This window comes from Oxyura jamaicensis, chromosome 19 (genome assembly GCF_011077185.1).
Source record: "Oxyura jamaicensis isolate SHBP4307 breed ruddy duck chromosome 19, BPBGC_Ojam_1.0, whole genome shotgun sequence".
In the NCBI taxonomy this organism is placed as follows: domain Eukaryota; kingdom Metazoa; phylum Chordata; class Aves; order Anseriformes; family Anatidae; genus Oxyura; species Oxyura jamaicensis.
The window spans coordinates 7,798,250-7,821,829 of record NC_048911.1 but is presented as its reverse complement, the minus strand read 5'-3'; the positions used below and the strand labels follow the sequence as shown (position 1 = coordinate 7,821,829).

The 23,580-nt window shown below is 39.8% G+C and overlaps 1 protein-coding gene across 1 annotated transcript in view; it reads right to left on the bottom strand.

Annotated features, from left to right (window-relative positions):
* The window catches only part of ULK2 (unc-51 like autophagy activating kinase 2), a 39,164-nt gene extending 16,174 nt beyond the window's left edge, over window positions 1-22,990 (bottom strand). Inside the window, exons 1-15 of the mRNA XM_035342801.1 lie at window positions 22,259-22,990; window positions 20,938-21,030; window positions 19,664-19,705; window positions 10,186-10,218; window positions 9,793-9,829; window positions 8,532-8,705; window positions 7,358-7,431; window positions 6,118-6,219; window positions 5,697-5,755; window positions 5,300-5,382; window positions 2,439-2,489; window positions 1,975-2,063; window positions 1,362-1,533; window positions 381-441; window positions 46-138 (exon numbers count right to left, since the gene is read on the bottom strand). Of these exons, the coding sequence (XP_035198692.1) occupies window positions 46-138; window positions 381-441; window positions 1,362-1,533; window positions 1,975-2,063; window positions 2,439-2,489; window positions 5,300-5,382; window positions 5,697-5,755; window positions 6,118-6,219; window positions 7,358-7,431; window positions 8,532-8,705; window positions 9,793-9,829; window positions 10,186-10,218; window positions 19,664-19,705; window positions 20,938-21,030; window positions 22,259-22,351 (1,256 nt within the window). The 5' untranslated portion in view covers window positions 22,352-22,990. The remainder of the gene's footprint in view (window positions 1-45; window positions 139-380; window positions 442-1,361; window positions 1,534-1,974; window positions 2,064-2,438; window positions 2,490-5,299; window positions 5,383-5,696; window positions 5,756-6,117; window positions 6,220-7,357; window positions 7,432-8,531; window positions 8,706-9,792; window positions 9,830-10,185; window positions 10,219-19,663; window positions 19,706-20,937; window positions 21,031-22,258) is intronic.
* Between the last annotated feature and the right edge of the window lie 590 nt (window positions 22,991-23,580).

The following is a 23,580-nucleotide window of genomic DNA, read 5'->3' as shown; positions in this document are numbered from 1 at the left end:
AGAACTTTTTTAAAAAAGAGGAAATACTAAGCCTTCATCATGCACCTGTTAGTTGTACCAGAAGCAGCACTTCGAGAAGAAGCTGAGGATGGCTTCTGTACAGTTCCTGAGCTTCCAGAAATAGTTAATGGTGACTGCCTGTAGGAACAAGAAACACTGTCAAAAGACAGTTCACATCAGAAACTACCTGCTTTGCAGTAAAACTTTCTGCATTCCAGCTGTTTACGTATTCATATTAAATTCAACTCGGCGTATTAACCTTTAAGAAAAGTTCACTCACAGCTGTGTAAACCCATCACTGCCAAAAAAACCAACCACCTCTTCTATAGCATCCATTTTAGAACATGAGACTTCTTTTGGATAAAGCTCAGCACACCTACCCTCCACACATCAAGAACTCGCTTGAAGCCCGCCTGCCAGCTGCTCCCAATGGCATATCATCTACAGTAAGCAGAAGAACACATTGAAAACCCACATCATGAACTAGAATCTTAAAAAAATAAGAATGAAAAATCTCCAATATTACTGTTGTAGAAATAATTGCTTCTGACAAGCTTCTGTGAATATATACAAGTTTTATACAAGTTTTCTACGAATCGTTTTGTGTATGAAATCAACTCAGATGTGACGTACAACAAAAATGGGGAAAGTAGTTCTTTAACATTTTTCTTTTTGCTATACTCATTATAATAATTATGAAATTAAATCCACTTTTAAGAGTACAATGTATCAGCATTGGGAAATTTATAATAGTGAAAGACAGAAATGCTTCAGAGATCAAGGTACTAATTTAGTCAAATATATAACACGAGTTGGTGGCACTGTACAGAAGTCAGATGACTAGCTTCCTAGTGGCAATTCAGGTTTAGAAAATACAAAATGGCAATGTGCAGCATCTGAATCTTTCTGCTACATAAGCCCAGTCTGATGCCTAACCTTTCATGTTAAACATTTTGTATGTTTTTACCTCCACTTGTTTATTATCTAAAGCTGTAAAACATGGACTAAACATTCAGTTAGTCTGGATGTGACTTCCTCACCGAGAGGATCCTTGGGCTTCTTATCAGCAGCTATTTACAATTGACTCTCTTTTCTTCTACTGCCAAAATCCAACATTTTCCATGACTTTAAGTGACCTTGGTGTCTTTGGCATATCTGGCCACTCAATTGCAGGTGAAAATGTCCCAGATGGACATGGACATATACCAAATAGTCTCCCTTCAAAAACTAACTCAAACTGATGCAATTAGTTCCAAGGTGAACTGAGACACATTTAGAGAAAAGAGAGCCAAATAATAAGGGACGAAGGTATGCTATGAGTGGAAAGTGTTTTAAAATATGAAAATAAGGAAGGTTCTTACATGAGTGGTCTGAAGAGATGTTGTGTGGGACAAGAACAAAGTCATCTGTGTCACAAGAGGAGTTCTTGCTACTGGTACTGGCAGAGTCTTTAGACACTTGAAGATAGTTTGGAGGACCCAATGGAGGGGAAGACAAATTTTCTTCTTGAATGTGCTGCATGTCTGGAAGAGACTAAAGAGGGGGAGGGGATTAAAAAACCAACACTATAAACTCAGTGATTCAGAAGGTAAAGTTGCTCTTTTAACTCTAAAGCCTCTAACACAGGAATTATCACTAACATACCAAATAAATAAATAGATGAATTTATATTTCAGACTGTTTAAGTCTTTAGAAATAAAAAATATATTTGATTTTGGAAATTTCAAATGCCAGATAACACTGTCATGTAAATTTAGGCAGTTCTATAGCACCACAGCTGTGAATTTAACTGACTGAATTTGTTCAGTCATTCACGATGATACAGATTCAACTCTTCCAAATACCACATAAAATTAAAATCACCAGTTCATACCAACATAAGAAGTGTCAGCCAAAAAGGCCAATTCAAGAAATCTTGGGTAAGCACTACAGAAAATATTTTCTAGAGATTGTTTTGTAAAACAGAGAACTTACTGGAGGAGAAGCAAAACGGCAGGAAGGGGAGCTTCCACAGGAACTGCCAGAGACTGAGCCAGCATATGTGGGCACTGGTACAGGACAAGCTAAAAGAGGAAAACCCAGACACTAAAAAAATTTAAAAATGCAACTAACTGTCTGAGAGGCTGAAATGCAAACAAACTATTTTCCTCACTGCTTTTCATTCATAAACCCTTATACTTATAAGCACAGCACATCCTTAAGCACACAATAGTATTTAAGTTTAGTTGAAATATGAAAGGAAATAGCAAATAAGTGTCTTATCTCAGTGATAGTTCAAAAAAAAACGATTCAACTCTGAAGTTCACAATAGAATAGAACAGCCAGACACAGGGAATTGTCTCATGAACATTTAGCATGATACTTGGCAGATTTTTCTTCCTCACTAGCCCCCAACATTCATCATTTACACAAATAATTGGAAAAACAAAACTACTTACACTTTTTGACTGTTGAAACCTGATCCAGGAAAGGGTGGTTGAAAAATGCTTCTGTAAAACAAGAAACAACCACCACTGTGAATTAACATACAAATGACACAGATTTTGTAGACTACATTGCAGACAGTGGTAAATGGTTGCCTTCCAGAATCAATATTCACAGCCAGAGGATGAAAAGCTTACAACATGGAAAGCTTTAATCTCTTATATGTTACTACAGCATTTGGAAAGGAAACAAAATCAATTTAATAAATTCCAAGACAGCCAGAAAGGCAAATCAGACAAACTTATTAAAGGACATTTTATAACTCGATGATAACATGAACTTAAGAATCATATACATAAGAAGCTTTCCTATATACATCATGAAATTATGTTTGCAATGTACAACACAGGACTTGTCCAGTTTTAATTTGCTCTTCAAAATGATGAGTTTCTTTTACATCAAACATTGAAAGTATTTTCACTTCTGCCTTTCCCATGAACAGACACTTATTTTTTGAACCCATTAATGCTGCTCCTTCCGTGGTTGAAGATCACAACAAAGCAGCAGCCATTCTCCTTCCCACTTCCCAACAGAACACAACCTGCGCAGGTGGTTCAGTTTAAAGCAGAAGTAAACATCACTTTCTTTAACAATTTCCTCAGCTAGCTTGTTACTGTTTCAACTACAGAAACATTTGCTTTTATTATAAATGGATGTTCTCACATGGATTTAATTGACCTAGCATAAGCAGTTGGCTAACTGTGTGCATTTAAAGTTCTCTTTTACAAGAGACTTTCATATCATTAGGGAAAACTGATGGTTAGTGGGAGCTAACTGCTGAACTCTGTGAACTTCAATGTTTTAACACTTGAGGAAAAACAATACTGTTCATCAGACCTAAGCAAATAACAAGGAAAAAAACTACCACCACCAAAAAAAACACCTGAGGCCTGCACCATCTCTTCTTCCCTTAACAACACTTTCTGCCACAACGTGATAAGGAAGGGAGGCTAGCAATAACACAAGAACAATATAATGATTAACACGAGGATCAGGTGTTCTTGAGCTTTTGTACAACACCTGCTGTTCTACTTGATATTGCTAAAAGATCAGCAAGATTTCCAATGCTATTTTTATTTTAACAACAGGCAACTGGGCTCAGTTATACACTCTCCCTTTCACTCCCTTTGCTAAGCACATTCCAGAGCAGCCCCTTTGAGGCCCTTCGAGCAGCTCAGCCAAGGGAAACATGACTTTCACCACTACCATTCTGCTTTGTTTTTTTCTTTCTTAGCACAAATGCGTTCTCGTACTACCACAATGTTACAGTGAATTTCCCACGTTTGAAGAAACAGTGGAGATCAGCACACCCAGAGTGCAGCTGGAATCAATTACTCAAAGTCCACATTTGTGATATATTGATTCTTCTATAAAACAGATTTAAAAATCAACATCTGAATACTGTCAGCATCACCTGGACATTTTACCCAAATATATTCTTTTCTATAACTGATTTCTTCTCAAGTTCCTACATATAGCAGTTACATCACGTTATTTCAGTCACATCTACACACACACACACAAAAAAAAACCATGCCTGGTTATCAGAACAGTAATTATTCCAGTGTCAATGCTTTAAATGTCAAATTATTTTTAAAAAGTTTGATATTTGTTGGAGAAATATCAGAAACTGAAAAGGAAAAAAAAATGTAGTCACAAAAGTCCTGCGCTTCAAGTAAACAACCCAGATACCTTTTGAATTTTTGTCTCTCCACAGCCCATTGAATATAGTCTTCTTATCACAAACACACAAGAACCACATGTGATGAATGAGTCAATTTGTGTATTTCAGTACTGCGTCAAAACCAAGCCTGCATGCATAACTAAACAGGAACATGAAGTTTCATAAGCAGAAAGGAAACTGAGCATGTCTCAAGGTTGTAACTCACCCTAAGATCTCAGTATCACAAGAGCTAATAGTTAATGGTAAGGAAAGAATTCTCTCATCTGCAAGGAGCGTGAAGAGATTTTAAACTTTAGGCTCTTTCTCGCTATTCCATAGATTAAAGTTGATGGGTTCACCTATCTTGTTGCTAAAAACACATCTCAGTATAAAACACATCGTTATTTTCATTGTGTTAAAATTAACACAAAGTTAATTTTATTTAGCTAAGCTAGCTTTAAGTAGCTAAAAGATTAACATTTCCTGGGATTTATGATAAAACTGCAATAACAAATTGTTAGCTAGCCAAAAAACTACCAATAAAAGTCTTTTCAGTACTCAAGTAAACAACAATCTAGCTGGTACAGAGCACACACAACCCTAAACTATACTCCTGACTAATTTTGAAGAGACAACAGTTGCAGCCATTCTGAGTGATTCAATAGCACCGATTGGAGGCTTTGAAATCTTAAGAAGTTAGCACAATGTTCTGCAATCAAAGATCTCCTGCTAAAAAGGAAAAGCCAAATGCAGCAGTAAACTGGAAGCAACACAGCAGCCACTGGAGCCACAAGTACATTTTTGTTAAAGCAATATCAACCTGATCTGTGCTACGCTTAACTTCCCAAATAATTCAATGTGCAGTTCCATGCAGACTTTGCAGTAATCTAACAGTATGCAAACTTCAGTCACTACACAGTTTAAATATTCTAAAATTTTAGAATTTATGAAATATAAAGATACAACTGTTAATTGCACACTTAATACTGACAGTAATCACCTAATAATTTTTTTTGGCTCCTTTTATGATAACACAGAAGGAAAAAACCTTCAATTTTCATGTAATTGCCTAAAGATAGAAGGTCAGGAGAGTTACTTTGGTCACATGTATACAACTAACAGGTCAAGAGAGCAAAAGGAAAAGTTACATACCAAAGTCCATTCTGTCTTTTTGGTTTCTCTGAAGCAAACCCAACAGCAGGTCAGCCAGATAAGTTGACGTTTCCCTAGGGATACTGCACATAAAAGGAAGCAAAACATGCATTAAATTTCACATATTTATTAAAAAATGCATACCACGTTAAATCTCAGGAAGTCAGCATTCTGCCACGTCCCTATGTCTTAACTACACATGCTCCATAGCCTTAGTATAGGACACTCAAATCAGCAAGATACAATGAAGGCAAGATGCAACGTGAGTCACTGGTATCATACTATCTTCTTGTCAATATAGAAACATCAAATATCTTTATGAATCCCAGGCATTCCCAAAGATGAAAAAGTGTTCAATCAACAAATGTAAGTGACAGGAAAGGCCACGGTGACATACCTAGGAATCAAATTCCTGTTCTTTTCATAAAACATTCTCAAATCTTGAGGACTATTGGCCTGTCAAATAAAAACGTACATTAATTAAAGCTCAGTTTAATGGAGAAAATAGCTTTTGTACCTATGCACACATACAAAAAAAAAAAGCTTTTGCATATGGGCATTAAAGGAGAAAACACCGAGCACAGCCCTGACTTCAGTACTGAATATTCTTATACATTTGCCCTGGATTGAACACACTGATGTCAAAGACTAAGTACAAACACCTTCTGCTTTGGTGTCCTCAAGCTACCTGGCCTTTCAAGCATCGACACTCAGACATCACTACTTACTTCTGTTTTCATGCCTAGAAGGAAAAGTCTAGGAACTTCCATTAGACTGTAAAGAGTAATAGAGAGAGGAAATGGGAAATAAAGTGTTACCTGAAAAGGTGGTTTTCCAACAAGACACTGATAAATCACTGTTCCTATGCTCCACAGGTCTGCTTTAGCATCGTAGTGTTGAGACATAATCACTTCAGGGGCCTGGAAAGTACAGGAAAATATCACAAGGAAAAGCAAAAAACAAAGCCACAGCAACATGAATTACACACTTCTTTTATCAGAGTGGTATTAAAAGACAGCAACTTTTTGTAAACAGTAACATATTTTAATACAAAATATTTAATAGAAAATGCAAGAATTTTAGTCTGTGTCATTGCATGACTTGAAAGGTAATAGACTATCTGAAATGCAAGTTACATATCAGAAACATAGAAAACTAGAAATATTGATGTTCTAAAGAAAGAAGTTCATGATCTATACCTATGGGAATAAGAAGTAAGCATTATTTACTTGGTCAATGCAGTCGTTCTGTGGGTAAGTAGCCAACGATTTCACAATGAATATAATTATCACCATATTAAAATATTTTATGTATTAAATATTTTCATTTTAAATTAATATTTGATGATTAATATTATTTTAATATTTTAATTTTAATAAATTAATGTTTTAGTTTTACAAATTAAATATTTTACATATTGAAAAACAAGACATGGGAAAGCAAAATGATTTTCCCATGACCACACTACACAGTAGTGGCACTGCTAAGGACAGACAGTTCAGTGCTGAAATGACTACCACAATGGCAATTAACTTCAAATTGTTTTTTAAAAAAAAAGAAACAAAAAGAAGGAAAAAAAAATGAATAAATCAAACCCCACATTTGAGAGAATATATATAAAAGAAATTAAACCAAAAAATTTAGGGTGTTTTTTTTTTTTTTTTTAACTACTGATGTAAAGATCTTATAGAAAATTACCAAATACAGGCTATTGTTGCCTTAGACGCTTGGAAGGGGATAAAAGAAGTATGTATGCAAGAATTAAACTACTTTATGCTGCAAAAAAATTAATGCTAAGGTATATTGCTTTTTTGATGTTTCCTCCCTGCAGCACTAAGAAATGTTTAATGCTTCTCATTCCTCTTCATTTCAACAATCACGATCTTCAAATCACAAGAAAACAAGAAGCCAGTAAAACTACGGAAAGGTGAATTGCATGCTGCCCCTAATACTTCCAATGCAACATTAGGCATTTGCCAATCTGCCAGCCAGAAATTATTTTGTTCTGGTAGCAGAATATTTGAGATAAGCCACAATCTGAAAAATGCTGCCACTCACCATATACATAGGTGAACCACACAGAGTTGCGGCCATCATGTTGCTATGCAGATAACGAGCAAAACCGAAGTCAGCTGGGTAAAGAAACATTTGTCAGTGAAAAGAAAGAATCTTCAAACTTTCACAACATAGGAATGATCTTTTCCGATTGAAATCTGCTACAATCATCAGTTAGAAAACAAAAACTAGGCATATTTTATAGCCATCTTCATGGAGTAGAAAAATCTATATTATACGCTGGAAGAATTATCTTCTAAACAGCAAGCCAAGAAACAGCGGTGGCATCATTTGCACAAACTGCTGCTCAGCCATCTCCACAGGTGCAGAGCATGCTGTCTGGCATCAGTAGGAAAGGACTAAAATCAGTGGCTAAATATAAACGGTTCATTAAGAGTGATGAATGTACTATCTGCTTCAGTGAAATTACTTCAGGTAGAAGTTGTAGATATCCACCTTCAGATGCCTGAGCAAGCATGTAGGCAACAGCATCTGAAATTATCAAGTAAGGGCAGTAAGAGAGGAAGTTTTCTGTGACGTTCAGAAGATGGACTGAGTTGGAACAGATCTCAGAATTTGGTTAAGCAAAAGCACCGACAAGAAACTTGCCAAAACCAAAGTCTTTTCATATGGACACTTAACAGGGAGAGCAATGAGAGATTAAAACCCCTGAAGTCTCCCACATGAGGAGTTTGGTAGTATCCTGAACAGCTGCCACCTCTCCTCAGCTACAATGCCAACCTCCTTCTGTCAAAAATAGGTCATAACCTACATTTTTAAACTTTTCAAAAACCCTTAGGAGGGTCTACAACAAAAACAACCCAGTTAGAACTGTGACTGGAGGCTTGCATACAGTTTTGAAATGGGCTAAAGGCTACTCAACATTTCAAAGGTTACAGATTTGTGTCTAATTAAAGTAGTTTAATATTAGAAACATCAGCTTTATAGTGGCAGCTTTTTCCTGCAGATTTCATCCAAAGGGTCTGACTCTTTTTTTTTTTTATACTGAAAAACCACATTACAGCATAAAGCTCATTCTGGACTTACTGACTTGATTTGCATCAATTTAATACACAACATAGTACACCCTCTGTGTTTTAACTACAAAGACACTTCTGAGTAGGGAAATGACTCAGTAATGATGATTTACCTTCAGATCAGAGAAAATCACATTTACCTATTTTGATGCGTATGCCACTGACACTTGACTTCCTACGACTGGCATAAGACAGTAAAATATTCTGTGGTTTCAGATCCCTATGAATGATTCCTTTACTGTGTAGAATACGCATAGCTGCTGCAATCTGCTGGAGGAACACTCGGATGGTATCTTCACTGAGGGTTCCTTTAGCTGAAAATAACACACACACAATAGCAGATGAGAAAATATGTATTGCTATTTTGGGGCAAAAAGCAACAAAATTCACAGTGATAAATGTGAAAACAATAAAGGCAATCAAATCATAGTGAATTATATTGAAAATAATCTGATTTCTATCTTACTACAAATGCATTCTCTTTTAACAATATATCTGAGTTTTACACTCGTTACTGTGCTCTGAATTATCTGCTTTTACAATAGTTTATTCAACTCAGTAGCATAATTTTAGAACATCTTAACCACTATCAAATCCTAAACTCTCAAAAAAGAACCACAGGAGCCAGTGAAATTAAAGAATTCCCACAGTTTATAACACTGAATTTATCTGTGATCGTGCTACAGCCTGAAGCTGAAAACCTGTTCTTTCTTTAAAGAAATTGTTACGGGGACACAGATAACCACACTGCTCACGGATTTTATCCATGATAAAATTTATTTTGAGTGGAAAAAGGCATACTTTGGAAAGTCTCTTCAGAAGTTATTAGCTCATTCTGCAGTCTGAAAATGTACTGAATGCAGGAGCTGGATTATACTGTATGAGTCTTTCCAAGGATTTTAATGGGAAGTAAATTAGGCTTTTAATATACACAGTTACCATAACAATAGCTGCTCACAAAAAGATTCCTTAAACACGCCGCTAATACAGAGGCAGGCAGAAGAATATTTTCATCAGAAAAATGTGGAGATTAATCTATCTGCTCCAAATTTTATTTGCAATAAGGATTAGTTTGAAGGGTGGCAAAGAAAGCAGGTGGAATGATAAACCAGGAGACGACCTTACTACCTCTGAATGCAACATTCCCAGCATCGGTACAGAACCGTTCGTATAAAGCAGCTAATGTAGAACTGATTAGTGAATTTAATTAACCATATAAAGAGGATACTCTAAAAGCGCACCAGAGTAAACAAGCACTGTGGATTCACAGACATCTCATAAACAGGAAAATTTTTAAACCACAAGCAAAAATTTCAGAGAAACTTCAATGGATTATACAAACATAGACTATAAACATGTAATGCAATAGCTTCCTAATAGGGAAATACAGAAATCAGTTACCTTGCAAGTAATCTGCCAAATCCCCACCATTGCAGTACTGTTAAAAAGAAAGTTTTTTTTTCAAAATACAAGGTCTGAAACACTTGCTGTGATGACTTTTGCTTTTCAGTATTTTCATTAAAATTAGAAGACCCTTCCCAGCTTTTTAACTTTGTTTTGTCAATTATTTGTAATTACTAATTTGAGGTGTAACACCTTCATTCATGCTTATAGTATCATAAAATAAAAATGAATTTATGGTACAAACACTGCTGATATGCTTAGGACTGCAGAGAAAATTAATAATCTAGGTTTCAGAATTACCTGTTATTTTGCAGCTGTGCAAAGGATTTTTTTTTTCTAAAAATCATTTTTAAAAATCAACCAGAAAGAAGCACATATGCTAACACATACCTCCATCACCAAAAATACAGAATTGGGCATTTCCTAAAAGAGAAGAACAATTCAGTTTAAGAATGTGACAAGACAGAGCCTTGAACACCTGCATTAACCAATATGAGATTTTTCAAGTCAGATGAGAGACCTTATGTTAAAGTCACTGTGGGTAGCAAATAAATATGTTTACTACCAATCCATTGCAGATTCAGATATTCCTTAAGGGTTTTCAAGTTATCAAGAATATATACTGAAATCAACACTAAGTAAAGCCAGTTCTGTCAGGCAAAACGAGACAAAAACATAAAACGAGCATTAAAAAGTCAGAGCCAAACAGCTTCACAGCAAAAATTCTCTTTCCTGAGGGGGAATGTTATACTCAAAACCTGCTGAAGTGTCAAGTGATGTTATTTTATAAGAAGGAAAACCTAAAGTTTATGAGAGCTTTGAACATTAACTCCTAAGCTACTGTCAAACGTTGCTGCTGTTCACATGATCGTGATTAAAACGACACCTAACGCACACACAACTGCACGAATAAGTAGTTCAAGATGAGCCAGATGCGTTAAGGTTAATTCGAGACTCGGCTGTTTCACTTTCTGGAAGCGTTTAGTTTAGCCATTCTCATCTGTGTTACAGAAAGGCACTTGAGGGTTTTTCCAGCTCAGAACACTGAGCACTTTACAGATTTGTTTACATTTTGAAATTAGTTTCAAAGAAAGCATGTTTCTAGGAATGTTAGGCAAATCTGTTGGGAATGAAGGGTGTGCTCCAACCAACACAGAATATTGAAGCAGCAGTAGATCGCGTTTCAGGAAGTCCCAATTGTTCAATGTTTCTGTAACAGCTGTGGTCAACATGAACCATAATTTGAAATCCTATAAATGCCTCAAAATCTAAGTGCATTTTATCAGGAAGGGAATACATTAAAGCAAAATACACCACCACCACCACAAATACCTGCCCTGTAAATTACTGAAAATACACGATTATAAATCTTGTTTCTTTCTACACTGTTCCTTTGCAACAATTTCTTCCAAAATAGAAACTCGTCTTCTTTCAGGAACCCAAGGATGTCAAACAGTAACCCATATCTGGGATTAGCTTCCAAGTTGTCTATCTAATTAAACTAATTCCAAACAATTTTCATCATTTTGCCCAGCAAAGGCCAGTCTTGTGTCGAAGAAAAAAAGAAGGAAGCCAAGACACCTGCTCCTACTCCCATCTCTGACATACCGGCACTGCAACTGCTAGTAAGGCTCCCTGACACCTTCCTCTGAGCTCAACAAAAAGACTGGAATCATGAGAAGAAAGTCACCATTTGTAGAATGCTCTGAAATCTTTGGAACAGGAATAGCAACAAAATGAGCAAACAGAAAGCTATCACCACTTGTCATTAACCTCCTTTGTACTTCAGCCTGTAACCGACCAAGTGCTACCCTGAGCTCCCAAGTGATCAAACCCCAGATTCTGCCAGCTGAGGAGCACTTCACTTACAGGACAACTGCCGTGCGTAAAATAACAACACTTCTAAGAAGCATGGAAATCGTCTGTTCTCCAGTGACAAGAAGGAAGCTCAGCTATTGGATTTCCACCCAAACATAGCAATCCCATGAATCAGAAATAGATGTTCCACAGCGTCAGCGCCTCAGCTACACAACACACTGCACAAAAACAGCAGCTTACTGCAGCATGTAGCGCTCAGCTCATGACAGACTTGTATTCATCACAGAACTAAGAGAATGTGTTGTCTGGATTGTCTTGGACACAAAGTCCTTTCAGAGGAAGCTGCTCCCTTCCCAAACACAGAGCTGATCCGCCCTGTCATAACAGCCCTCACCTCTCCAGGCGAGGAAACCAGAACCTACAGGTGAACATAGCACTTAAGTCAGAGCAAAGATGTCACAGCACTGTTATTCTGGCCACCCTCAGGCAGCTGGAGGAGCACACGGGGCCGGAGAGTCTGTGTGAGAGGAAGATCACAAATGTATGCTCAGATTTGACAGAAACAGAGCCGTGTCACACCAAGCCTGCGGAGGCTTTCTTCTGTCAGCCACCCCCTCAAAGGCAGGCTCTTCTGACTACTGTGTACAGGTAACGACATCAGTTTGGTATGTGGGTTTGGGAAATCAGGGCAAATTGGCAACAGATTACAAACCCTGTACCAAATACCCACCTGTCACAAATCCTCTAAACAGTTTGAAATGAACTGAACTATCCCATCAAACCTCTGTTGGGATTTCTAAATCTGCCCAAACGAATCCCTGAACATTTAATTCCCATAAAATGTTGGTGTTCAAAAATCTGTATACATCACATTGAAGTTTTAATACTGTAGCCAGGGTAAGGCTTCAATTATCAGAGTTATTTTGAGAGTATTAACTAAAACCAAATACTTGATTAGGGTGATTTGATTGAGTATATATCAATTACATCTATAATGAAAATATAAAATGTTTACTATGATTTATTCTAAAAGTTTAGATTGTTTTATTCAAACGTTACCTGCTTACATCACGTAAAATTTACCCACCATCTTCAAATTACCCATTTCTGTCTATTCTCCAAATACCTGGGACCTGCTCTACAACTTACTAGTCGCTGAACAGATCACCAGGGCATTTAAAACCCAACGTGCAGCATTCTTAAAAAACAAAACAAAAAAAAACACCACAACTCATTTAATTATTTAATTTTATTATCTTGGTTTTATCCTTCATAATTGGCATTTTCAACTTGAAAAGGCAGCTTCTCATCAGTATCACTTAGGATCACGTGAAAATACCAACATTACATACTGTTTCCAACTGCAGTTTAAAGAAAGTCGTTCCTACAGACTACCCCAGATTTTCCTTAGCTAGCATTACTCAGCTTTTACTGACGGATATTATTGATTACCAATAGTCAAGTCATTGGGTTCAAGTCATAGTACAAAGTAGAGTGTTTTTATTGTGGATTGGATATATATCTTTGTAATTTTTATTTTTAAATTATATCAGAATAGATGTTTCACAAAGACATTTTCCTAGCCTGGTCAAAAGCTGCATCTAATTGGTACTGCAGAAGAAATACTTTGTGCTGTACGGGTACCGAGCTCCCAGCCACATTTGGTCCCAACTTTAACTCATAACCACGTGCACTTTCCAATATCCCACCAGTGCAAGCAAAACAGCTTCAAAACAGCTGAAGTTGTTCATCCCTTCACAGTTGTTCACATTTTGCATTCCTGTTCTTGCCTGGCCTGACTGGGAACATGATCTCCGTTTTGGGAATACATTCAGAAAACACAACTCAATTCGGTAGACTCATTTTTCCCTAATAAATTATTTTGCTGAAAAATAAAGCAATCCCTATCGTCATTCTCCAGATGAGCGATTCCTGTTAACTAGCTAGGCAGAGAAAAGTGCTCAAAAAGGGAAAGATAAGTAAACCACCACGTTTCAGATTTAACGTTCAGGAATAAAGCTGACCTAGCAAGCTATTTTAAACTGCTTCTTGAAACAGATAGCAACGCTTTCAAAAATTTACATTCACATACAGATCATAAAATTATAGCAGCTGGAGCTGCTCTGGCCTACACTTCTACCTAGAAAAATAATCAGGCAAAACAAATGTATGCTGTGTCAAAACAATCATGGAATAGTTTCCTGGCATACCTTGCCTTATTTGCTCCAAGTTTTCTTGACGAAAACCTACTTTTACTTCTTATTCTGAATCAAAGTTTTACTTGCAAGATAAAGTAAAGGATAACAAAGGTTAATAGGAAAGCATTTTACAGTTTTGAAAGCTAACAGGTAAACCTACCAGACAAAGATTAGGAGGCAACATATTTGCCAAAAGTTGCCATGTTTTAATCCCAGACTTCCCACAGTTGTCTCAAGGGATGTGAAGTTCCAACCCAAATCACAGGCTCTGTGCAGTAGGTTCCATTTAAAAGACATTAATTGAAAAAGAAGTCAAAACATTCATGGTTGCTTCTGACAGCTGTTTTTAGTGCTCTAGCACACTGGCAGAAACATATCCTAGATTTCTTTTTGGATAGGAAGCCCTCCTTCAGAAAAAGATAAAAGTCTGCAGCGAGTATTTAGTGAGCTGCCAAGGGAGAAACCGCGGCAAGTAAATAGTTACTCTGCTTTTCCTCAGTTTGTAGATTGTTTAGCTGCAGTTTATGATCTGAGTCCCAAGAGCTTGCAAGTTAACAGCAATGCATAAGCTGCCAGGCTATCTGATTTTCTGACATGTTAATTTGTGCTGTATTTGCTTATTTATTTTTTGGCCAGGAATACACTCCACTTTTTGGAGCATTAGATACTTTTGGCAAAAGATCTAATGATTTAGTGAAAAGGGACTGGTCCAGATCTTCTTAAGGCTATTTCTGACTGCATTACAGACACTCTCCTTTTGCTTTACAAGTGCACCGCACCACCAGCTTCGAACATGTTCAGCTCCTATCATGTCCAAAGGCCTGAACATTTTATTAGTTCTGACTAAATGTCAGTTGACACGTGCCGTAGGATTCAAATAGCGTGCACGCTGCCAATCATTCACATAAAAGAGCAATCAGCCATGGGATATGTACCACAACAGCAGTACCACCCATTTGCTGGTATGTGAACTGCTGTACTTAAGGAATATGTACGGGGGACCGTGAAAGAGGCTGGTGACTGCACAACACAAAGGAAAGGCAAAATTGTTCAAGACACACCAAGCACTTAACACACTCAAATACTTAAAGATCATCTGAAACAGTTTTGAAATACAGATTACAGCATCCAGGCACAGCAAAGGAGTTAAGGACGATGTAGCAACTCCAAACCTTTGGTTCTGGTGGTCAAAACAAACTAACTGGCTAACCCTAAACTTCAACGCCTAGTGTCATTCCTTGCAGTCTGATATTGTTACCAGCCTTCCAGTTCACACCAGCTACGAGGTGGTATTTCAGAAGCTTTACATTTTCTAAAGGGTGGGATTTTCCTTTTTGTTAAAAACATTTGTCATGTGGCAGGTAAATTTTTCCAGAAAATGGTGTGGAAATCATGCTGTCCTATGACTATATCCACGAACAGTAAGGATGGAAGCTGTCAAATCAAGAGGCCTCAATCAAAGAGCTGAAGAAAAAAAAAAGAGATATTGAGACATCCTCATTTAAAAGATGATGGTTCAGAAACAGCTATGATGAGAGCACGGAGCCAATCAAAGCTGTGACACACCAAGATCAAGAGCACACACCAGAATGCCTGAAGCCACCACCTCAGGAAACATGCAATACGACCAGACCAGCTGGAGTCCTTGGGTAACCCAGACAGGAGCACTTAATCCCTTTGGTAAAACAGCAGCCATAGATAAACACCATTCCTTCCACAAGCATCCCTAGTAGGAACTGATGGGCACTTGTATGGGAAAGGCAGAGGAATAGGTACCAAAGGATCACTGGCTTTGTTCCCAGTAGCTTTCGCTGCTTCCAAGGACAGGAGAAGCAGCTGCAGTTATTTTGTCTGCTCTGTGTCAACAAGCTAAGACAAGAAACAATTTATGTTCAGATACTCTTTCTCCAGTAACAAACTAGAAATTTGTTCTCTCTAAACTACTGCTCAAATAGCAAACTTCAGACTCCATACAGCAAAAACTTACTCATTCTTCTAAAGCGCTATCTCCAAGATACATTACAGGCTTTCATCCTGATGGCTGACATTCTAAAGAGGTTTTGAATTAAATTATTTGCTAAAACAGGCACTGTCTGGCACTGCGTGAGATTAGTTCTACTCGGCACACACTTGGGATCATGAACTGCAGAAAACTGTAAATTCATGGCCTAAGTATAGCACATTCCAAATAACTTACTGATACCTTCATAGTGCAGTGTAATATTTTATCCCAGGACCACAACGCGCTTCATGCTGCTGAGTTCGAGGTTATTTTAGACTCCTTTTGCTTTTGAGAAACAAGGCTCCATTTCCCCAATTAATGTGATCCAGGACTCTCAGATCTTTTGCAGGATGAATGATATCTCACAGCACCACCACGGGAGAAGAGCTGCATTCCTGTACCATTGCAGTGACTCAGGTGGTTTTTATTTTGGAAAAATACCAACCTCCTGCCCAAGAAGATAAGTTAAAGATGTCTCAACAGGTTACGTTTTAGAATCCATCTATTGCACTCTGCTTTTCTGAAGCATTTCACTTCATGAAAAAAGTAATTTCACCTTGAGAGGTGAGCTGCACTTTTTTTCAGAGCCCTCCTACAGCAAAATATTTGCCTCTCACAGATTGAAAGCTCCTATTTAAGCATCTCCACAAACGCCTTCGGTCTTAGAACCATTCATCTCCAAACTCTGTTTTGTGCAGATCCCTGGACTTCTGAGCTAGCACAAAAAACATACTCTGCTTACATCAAACGTGTAACTGCAGACCAAACCTGCCAGCACTGCACGTGACTACCTTACGGAAATTGAGGACAATTATTGTGCTGGCAACAGAACAAAAGGTTGTAATGCTGACCAATACACATTCAACACTAATGGTGCACCAGTTCTTTTGGGGATGTCCCCAAATGAATGGTCATTTCCAGTAATTTAACTTAGTGGACCCTATACGTATTAAGGAATATAAAAAATGGTGTTCATAAGACACTGAAGCAACAGCACTGTAGGTTTTCAAGTGTTCATATCCTATCGTTAGGATGGCTCACAAGTTCTCCTTAGATCCAATCAAAGCCTTAACAGCGTATGTCTTTTTATTGCACTCACTTGTGCGACTGGTCGCAGATGCAACAGGAACACAACCATAAATGAGCAGAGATGAAAGAGAAGGAATGTGTGTAATTACCTCATGTGAAAACAACTCTAAATGAAGCCTTTTGCAATATGTAAAACATTAACTACCCTTTCTTTCTCGAGCTTAAAAGATATATTCCAAATTGCTATGCAGGCATACAGCTTTAATCTCCAAGTACCACCATTGAGCACAAATAATTTCACTTAATATTGTGAGATGTAAAAAATATTTATTATTCATTGCAATTAATACACCTTTTTTCACTTATTTTTGCCACTTGCATTGCACACCTGCTTTTTTTATCTGAACACTTGGTACAACAAACAGTTCTTCTATTATTCAGATAAATGGTCTGCCTAGGAGTGCACTTGAAATGGGAGCATTTAAGAAAAACTTCAGACCAACAGATCTATAAAAATAAAACAGATTCTCAGTCACACTGAGAACTCCCTGCTGTGACACAGACCCCACTGGCTCCAGCACAGAGTAAAAAAAAAAAAAAAAGAGTTTCTACAACTTAAATACTGTTTCAATTCCTAAATTCTTATCTATTATACTGTAAGTCCATGTACACAATACTACAACAAACAAAAAGAGCAGTACATGCTAGAACATGAAATGCTAGAGAAAATTAGTAGGTGTAGCAGCCTACTAGACATGCGAATGCCTTGCATAGCGTTCATTCTTGCTGGGTTATAAATTAATATAATCATACAAGTTAATGACGTATAATATTTCACAAACAGAGCCCTGTGCAGAAAGGGAAAAGCTTATTTGCGCAAGTGTCACATCCTCTGGACCGTATTTTGCACACAATTTCTTCTATAGAAGTAGCATTATACTGCCAAGCCTTATGTTTGCCATGAATGCATTTGAAATACATCCAAGGTATGAGACAGTTTTTCCCTTCCCTCTGCTGTAGCTGTTCTTTTTACTGAAGTGCAATGGCCAGTGACAAACAGGCACATCTCAAAAGGAGAATAAAGGGCTGACCGCTCACAAAGTACTGTCACTCATAGGGGTACCCTTTTCTGTGGTAGAACATAAAAGCATGAAAAATGTGTTTCTAAATTACTTTTAAGGTGAAGAAATAAACAAGTGTATAGCTCTGTCCTTTCTTCCCTTGTGGATGTTCTGTATAGAAATAATAAGAAATGAGAGCTGCTCCAAAGCTTTGAATTAGAAGATGATGTTAAATCATCAAAATACATTATATCTGGTCAACTACCTTCAAGTGGAGCTGCAAAGCTTAATAAGTAATCTTCACATAAAAAAAACTGTAAATGATAAAACCAAAATTCAGCTGCTTACTCACACACCAACATCCTCCGTCCACAACTCCAGTTTCTTTTAAGGTGTGCGTATACACTAAATTCAGGATGCTGACAGATTATTTCCATTTAGCATTACTCAGGAAAGCCTGGTCTCTTTGAGAGACTGCACTTTCCCTTTCAGAGCAGCTAATATCATTCAAAATGCAGAGGTCTGAAGTCAGGACCCAAAAAGGGAAAGACCTCAGGAAAGAGTATGCACATCCAAATGGGAAGTTTTGAAGCATAATCTGTTATTACTTGAAACCATCACTTTGTATCATTGGTCAACAGAAGCTGATACATGAACTGAAAACCTTTTAGGATGCAAACACGTAAAGACAAAATAGTTGAATAATGTAAAAATTTCTATTTTGTACGGCTTTATCTATGCAATGCCCCAAGGGTGGTTCTTAATAATCTTATTCATAAATGTAATTCTGTATTTAAGATTAGAATTGAGGCCAGGAGACAAACGTATAGTTCTTATTCAAGTAGAACAAATGCTTGCACACCTTACATCATCTCACATTCAGCATTACTCAACATTTGCAGGCCTTACAATAGAAGAAATGTACTTCCTGCTAAATAGAATGCACTACTCTGGATAGGCTAGAAAAGAAACACCTTCACCTTGTCAGACAGAATCCTGGGAATAAAAAGAGGAAGACAATTTGAAGCCACCTAATCCTTATTTCTCCTAATCGAAAAGATCCAAATGTCTGGTTGGCTTTTATACTTTATCCCCCCTCATTGGAACACAGGTATGTTACAGCAACATACACATGTGATGGTGACCTTCCCTCAGCTCTCCCTCACCATGACACCGGGCTAGACAATAGATTTCTTTGCCACAGATGGCTCAGAGATTGCTCCTTCTCTACAATGGTATTTTCGGTTATGTTGACTTCTCAATGTCACTTTGCTTCATCCTTTCAGATCAACTCCTACTAGGAAGCACATTTTCCTTTGGGTGCATTCAGTCATTAACCGCAAACATCCACTTTCCAATTAAATTAGAGGGCCAAAGAAACAATGCTAATTCAGGAGAATAGTTACTGCCACTGATACAGCTCCCAGCCCAGCCAGCTGATGCTTCTCTCCGGAGACAGGACCAGACTACACAAACAGTCTCTGCAGAGATTATCAGGCTTCCATTTGCTCCTGTGCCCGGAAGTAAACCAGATTCCTCACACCTTTCTACCCCAAAAAGAGACAATATAAAATAAGCGTGTAGTGTGTTGAATATGAGAGAACCGCCTTGCCACTGCTAGGGAAATGGATTTCTTTTTCTAAATACCACACTGATTATGGCAAGAAAACATATGGCTACTTGAAAACCTACTTGATATTTAAATGCATTATATTTTAATAAATAAAATCTAAAGAAAAAGGCATCAAGGTATATTTTACCTGGACATCATACAGAGCTACAATGTTCTCATGCTGAAGTTCCTGTAAAACAAAATATTTATATTATGGCGATAGCCCTATATTATTTGAAATTTAATATACCAGGTGATAATAAAAGATAATCAAGTTTTACAAAGAAAGGCAGTATATTTTTTAGACCATTCGATGGAATTTGGAGGAAATCCCAGCTATTTAGTCAATATATTACACTAATAGAAAATTAGACAGTATCTTCAGGTCAAAAAACATCTGGCTCAAGAATGTATTTTCTACATCTTGTTATAGAAAATATTACGACACACGATCCTCTAATGAATACTGAAAACTGACTAAATTTAATTAGAGTCTCACACAATTTCTTGTTTAGGGGAGTAACCAACTATGCTATTTTCAAGCCAACCTCTTTATTTTACAATAAAGTGGAAAACGAGCCAAATAACATCAACTACAACTTGCATGACAACTCATGCAATTATTTGTAACTGTTCAAAACAAAAGCAACGCTTTGCTAAGCACTTGCAGCACACTAATAGACCCAATGCTGCAATTTCCTAGTGTGTAACATATAAACTAGAATAGAATATATATACTTGCTTATAAAATAGAAATATATCTCAAGGAAGTTGGAAACAGCACTAAACTTGACAGCAGCACTGATTTACTGCAAAGCTACCTCAGATGAGGTGCGGTGCAGTTCAGAGAGCAGAGAATGCTAAGACACCATCCAAGCAGATATTTCTATAAAACAGCACTGAAGAACTAAATGATGCTCTATTTCCTTCATTAAGGCCACTCTACACTTTTTGAAGTGAATTCACTCAGAAGGGGGAAGCCTGCCCCAGGAATCATATTCAGCATGCCAATTTTAGTTTTCGAGGCAAGTTTGAGGAGGAAAAAAAAAAAAAAAAAAGATCAAGGACCTGTATTTTACCCTCTGCTGTGACTGTACAGCATGGGAAAGGTGGTGCAAGACTAGGCATCCTGAAGGACAAAGCTTTCTGTATGTGCAATAAAAGCACATACTGGTTCTACAACAGTTTTTCACTTGTAACAACAAAAACATGCCCTTAACCTGATCCGAGAGCATTTCCAGAGCTAAAAAAATATCTTTTTTTTTTGTCTTTTTTGATCTGTATTTCTTCTGGAACTAATAAAGATGCAAAAGGCATAGCAACAATTACTGTGATACTGCACATGACCCAGAATGAACTGCGTCAAAAGTCTCTTTTCCTTTTCAAGTAAAGCAGCTTTAAAAATCACTGCAATTAACATACCTTTAAGATTTTTATTTCTTTTCCAAGTAGGATTTGTGACTTTGACAAGTTCTTTTTGTTAATACTCTTTATGGCTACTTCCCAATCCGTTTTCTGCAAACAACCAAAAAAATATTGTCAGTTTAACATATATATATATATTTTAACTTTATCCACTAACAAGTATCTAGTGAAGCACAAGAGAAAGAGCAGCGAGATCACCCCTACTCTACCCACCGGTGATTACTACATCACATGACACCATTAAGAACTATTTCATTCCACAACAGCGCAGGCAGCTATTAAAATCCAGCTGCAGCCAGACTGCATTTTCATGGATTTAAAAGCATTAAAAAAAATGTTACAACAAAAATAATCGTAACCCATTCGTTCTTCAGTCCCGTCCCAATGATGAAGTCACTTATTCTATGTTAGACTTCCCAGTTTCAGCCTCCTTAAACTCCACAGCTGAAAACTGTATGAGCATTTGGTTTTTAAGTAAATATATAGTTTATTTATTGTATGCTTATACACTGCCTGAAAATAAACTGTCTTTGGAATCATCTCCATTGGCCTTCAAAGCTTCTAATGCCTTTTTTTTTTTTTTTTTTTAAACTCAAAAATCTCTGTGCTGTGCCCTTCCAAGTTCTTCCAGATGCTCCCACAGGGTCGGCGTGAAGACTTGTTTTCTGGAAAGCACAGCACTTCAGGCACCAGCCCCAGAATAAACTCTCGCAGCAGCAAGAAACCATAACCCGACTATGAATATCCGGGGTGATCGGCGAGCCACGCCAGGAAACCAGACACCTCTGAATTTCTGAAATCTTCCTGCCAGTCCCCCAGGAGACAATTTTCCATCGGGTCCCTCGCTCCCCGTTGAGATAAACATGCCCCTCCTGACAAACAAAGGGCTCGGCTCCCCTGCAGCTGCAACTCCCGGCTCGCCGTTATGTTAGGAAGCTACCAAACAGCAGGGAGGAGAGGTGAGAACACGGCTTAGCTGGGCTTTTTGTTGATGTTTTTATTAAACCAGAATAATAATAATAACAAAAATTGTTCGGTGAGGCCGGGTGACGGCGGCTCGGCTCAGGCCGCCGCAGGGCCCACCTCCGGGCCCCACCGCCCCCGGCCCGCTACCTCAGAGCCCACCCCGCACCTTCTTGTCTTTATGTCTTTTTTTATTTTCCCTCCCCCCCAACCCCAGAAGTCCCCGAAGGCCCCCGGCAGGTGTCACCCCCCGGCACGGGCTCCTCAGAGCCGCGGCCCCACCGAGCGACCCCGGCCCGGCCCGGCGGGGGTTGTGTAACCGGCTGCGGGCCGAGCCCGCCGCTGTGGTATTTACCTTGCGGTGGCGACCTTTGAAGACCACAGCAAAGGCTCCGTGTCCTATCAGGTCCTTCTTGCTGTACTCAAAGTCCCCCACCACCTCCATCATCCCTCAGGGGGGCATGAAGCCCCGGGAAGGGGTTGGGGGGTGGGAGGGGGGGGGAGGAAAACAAAGGGGCTCTTCCTCCAGCCGAGGCAGCTACAGCCGCCTCACGGCAGCCGGCGGTGGGCTGGGTGCCTGCCCCTCTCCTGGCTGCCCCCGGCGGCCGGGGCAGCTCCTCTCATCCCGCGGGGGCAGCCGCAGACCCCCGGGCCGGCGGGGCTGCTGCAGGGCGTCTCCGAGGCGAGGGGCTCCGTCAGGCATGGGGAGGGGAAGGGAGGCTCTCAGGGGCCGGCCGTGAGGGGATAGCTCGGCATCGGCGCCGGGACGAGGGGGCTTGCTCAGCGGGGAAGGGAGCTCGGCGCCCTGCCGCTGCCCGCCCCCATGGCCCCGCCACAGCGGGGGCTGCCGGCGCCGCGGCCCCTCTCAGGGAGCGAGCCCCAGAGCATCCAGCGGGGCGAGAGGGAGGCGCGGCCCACGGCTCCGAGGAGGGCTGGCGCTGTCTCCTCGCCCCCCGAGGGAGAGGAGCGAGCAGGGAGGGTGCAGATGGGGGGCTCTCAGGCCGCCACCGCCGCCTTCCGGGGCTCCCGCCGCTCGGCCAAGCGCTTCCTTCACGATCCGCACCCTGCCAGCCCCGGCTCCGACTGCCCGAAGCTCCGCGCCACCCCACGTCTTTTATAGGCCGCATCGCGCAGGCCCCAGCGCTCGGCTTCTTCCGCCGGCGGCCAAAGAGTGCCTCACCCCGTTTAACCCGGCGGGAGCGGGAGGCGCGGTCCCTCCGCCGCCATCTCCTCAGGAGCCTCGGCGTCGCCTCAGGGCCCCGCCGCCATCACCTCAGGGCTCCGGCGGCGCCTCAGGGCCCCCCGCGCCCCCACACCCGGTGTTGAGGGAGCCACAGTCGCCGGGCTCAGCCCCCCCTGTCCCCTCAGGGAGCACCGGCCGAGGCCAAACTTGGTTTCAGCCCCTGCCTTGTGTGGAAATCGCTTCTAACGCGAGGTGTGTTCCACTTGGGCCGCTTCCTCAGCCACCTCAGGCCCGCCAGAAATGGGGGACAAAGCTGAGGGGCCATCAGGAGAGGGGAAGCCTGCCCACACCACAGATGGAGGCAGGGTGAGGCGCTGCACCGTGAGGCAGCAGCAGAGGTAGGAAGGCAGAGGTTAGCTCATCCCGCCCGGCATCGCTGCCAGGGTGGCGATACTGCTTACCCAGCACCTCATGGCTCACCCTCAGCCCTGACC